The 1,681-nt window shown below is 39.6% G+C and overlaps 1 protein-coding gene across 1 annotated transcript; it reads right to left on the bottom strand.

The window, feature by feature from the left end:
• Positions 1-205: 205 nt before the first annotated feature.
• Positions 206-1,661, bottom strand: LOC109953898 (phospholipase A2, minor isoenzyme-like). Its single transcript, XM_020589340.1, has 4 exons — positions 1,585-1,661; positions 1,262-1,403; positions 1,048-1,175; positions 206-442 (listed from the first exon to the last, which is right to left on the bottom strand). Exons 1-4 carry the CDS (start codon positions 1,619-1,621, stop codon positions 324-326), a joined length of 426 nt encoding a protein of 141 aa, XP_020444996.1. The 5' UTR covers positions 1,622-1,661; the 3' UTR covers positions 206-323.
• Between the last annotated feature and the right edge of the window lie 20 nt (positions 1,662-1,681).

The raw sequence follows: 1,681 nt of genomic DNA on the forward strand, positions 1-1,681 counted from the left end.
AGGTTTTACTGTACAGTCCTAGAAACAAACCCAAGCTTCTGTTGGTTCATTAACAAAAAAAAAAATCACGTAATTTTCCATATTAACTGACTTGAAACTGGATTAAACTAAATGTTTTAAATATGTTTTTAAAGTACAAGGATAAGCACAGCTGGAGCCTCTGCCACAAAAACGTGTGTAAATAGACAAGAGGGAGAAATTCAGCTGGAAGGCAACATGAGCCTCACTTTATTTTCCTTATGTTAAACTGATGCATAGCGATAAATGAAAATTTGAAAACATTTTTCAAATCCACCATTCTGTTTTTTTAAGGGGCATGGATTTTAACAGTCGGGTTTGTGATTCAGCTTCTTGTTTTCAGGGTTGTATGTGGCCTTAGCAAAGCACTCAGCTGCCGCCCGATCACACTCGCACACAGCAGCCTGGCACCTATTGTTGGTAGCTGGAGAGACAGTTGAGTCAGTGAGTGAGTAGCTGCTGAATAATAAAACATGGATCACACTTAAAACATAATGCTAATAGTCTGGTTGTGTACTTATCACTTAGGGCTTTGTAGTGTGGGTAACAAATCTCAGTCCTTGACTGTGTCATTCCTACTGTGTGTGTGTGTGTGTGTGTGTGTGTGTGTATATACACATATATGTATATTGGTTTGAACACAGCTGCTACTTACTTTATAGCATATCTATGCACTAGGTTACAAGTACAGTCTTAAATTTATTGTCAATAGTCAAGTGACACTCTGCTATTCACTGAATGCTATCAGTGTTGTTCTGTTAATCAGCCAAAAAAAGTTTTTATATAAACACTCAGGTAAATACTGTGTTTATAAACACACACTTGTGTTCATTCCCTTCCAAAAAGCAGGATTCAAAATTTTATGAGATGTTGTGTAATTTTGACCAGTATCATCTCAGAACATTTCCAGTTTAGGTCTTAGAATTTCATCAAGGCATAGCTTCACAGTCATTCAGAATGGTAAGAAACTGATGTCTATGTATACGAGTGTGTCAAAGCGCCTCTAGTTTATCCCAGTCACAGTCTTACCTGAGCAGGTCACTTGCTGATTTGAACAGGTGTAACCATAAACCAGGATGTAGGGATGTTGCATAAGGGAGTCACATCCAGACACATTTCTGTTTGTGTCATAGCACTTATCATGAACTTGACAGCACCTGAGAATACAGGGGAAACAGTTCATATCCCAGGCTTATTTTAGAAATGGCTTGGAACCAAAACTGCAGAATTGCCTGCTTCCTACTTGTCCACTTCATCCCGAGGAGTCCCCCTCCCTCCGACGCCACACCAGCAGCCGTAATTGTTGTAGTCTAGAGCGTTAACACCAGGCTGGACACATTCGATCAGCTTCACAAGCTGCCACAAGGCACCGCTGGCCATATGAGCTGATAAAGATATGCAAGGTAGATAAACAGAAAATGAGTGGCTCAGGAGAAAATAAGTACTTCTAATGCGAAAGATAGAACAATGATTGAGAGAACTTCACAAGGAGTATTTAAACAGATGCACATTTTACAATAAGTCTTGTAAAAGATTGATACATATTGATGGTTTCTACAGTCTTACCAGTGAGAAGCAGCACCAGAGCAGCTGCCAGATTCATGGCTACAATCAGAAGAACCTGAAATTTGGCTGAAGCCTGCTTTTATAGAACAGGAGGTGT

This window comes from Monopterus albus, unplaced genomic scaffold (assembly GCF_001952655.1).
Source record: "Monopterus albus unplaced genomic scaffold, M_albus_1.0 scaffold1917.1, whole genome shotgun sequence".
Lineage (NCBI taxonomy): Eukaryota > Metazoa > Chordata > Actinopteri > Synbranchiformes > Synbranchidae > Monopterus > Monopterus albus.

Excerpts from the sequence above, each read along its gene's own strand:
- LOC109953898 (XM_020589340.1), bottom strand. The coding sequence starts at position 1,621 with ATGAATCTGGCAGCTGCTCTGGTGCTGCTTCTCACTG. Across the intron at positions 1,404-1,584 it reads TCTGGTGCTGCTTCTCACTG|CTCATATGGCCAGCGGTGCC; the intron begins GTAAGACTGTAG and ends TATCTTTATCAG. Across the intron at positions 443-1,047 it reads TCAGCAAGTGACCTGCTCAG|CTACCAACAATAGGTGCCAG; the intron begins GTAAGACTGTGA and ends CTGTCTCTCCAG.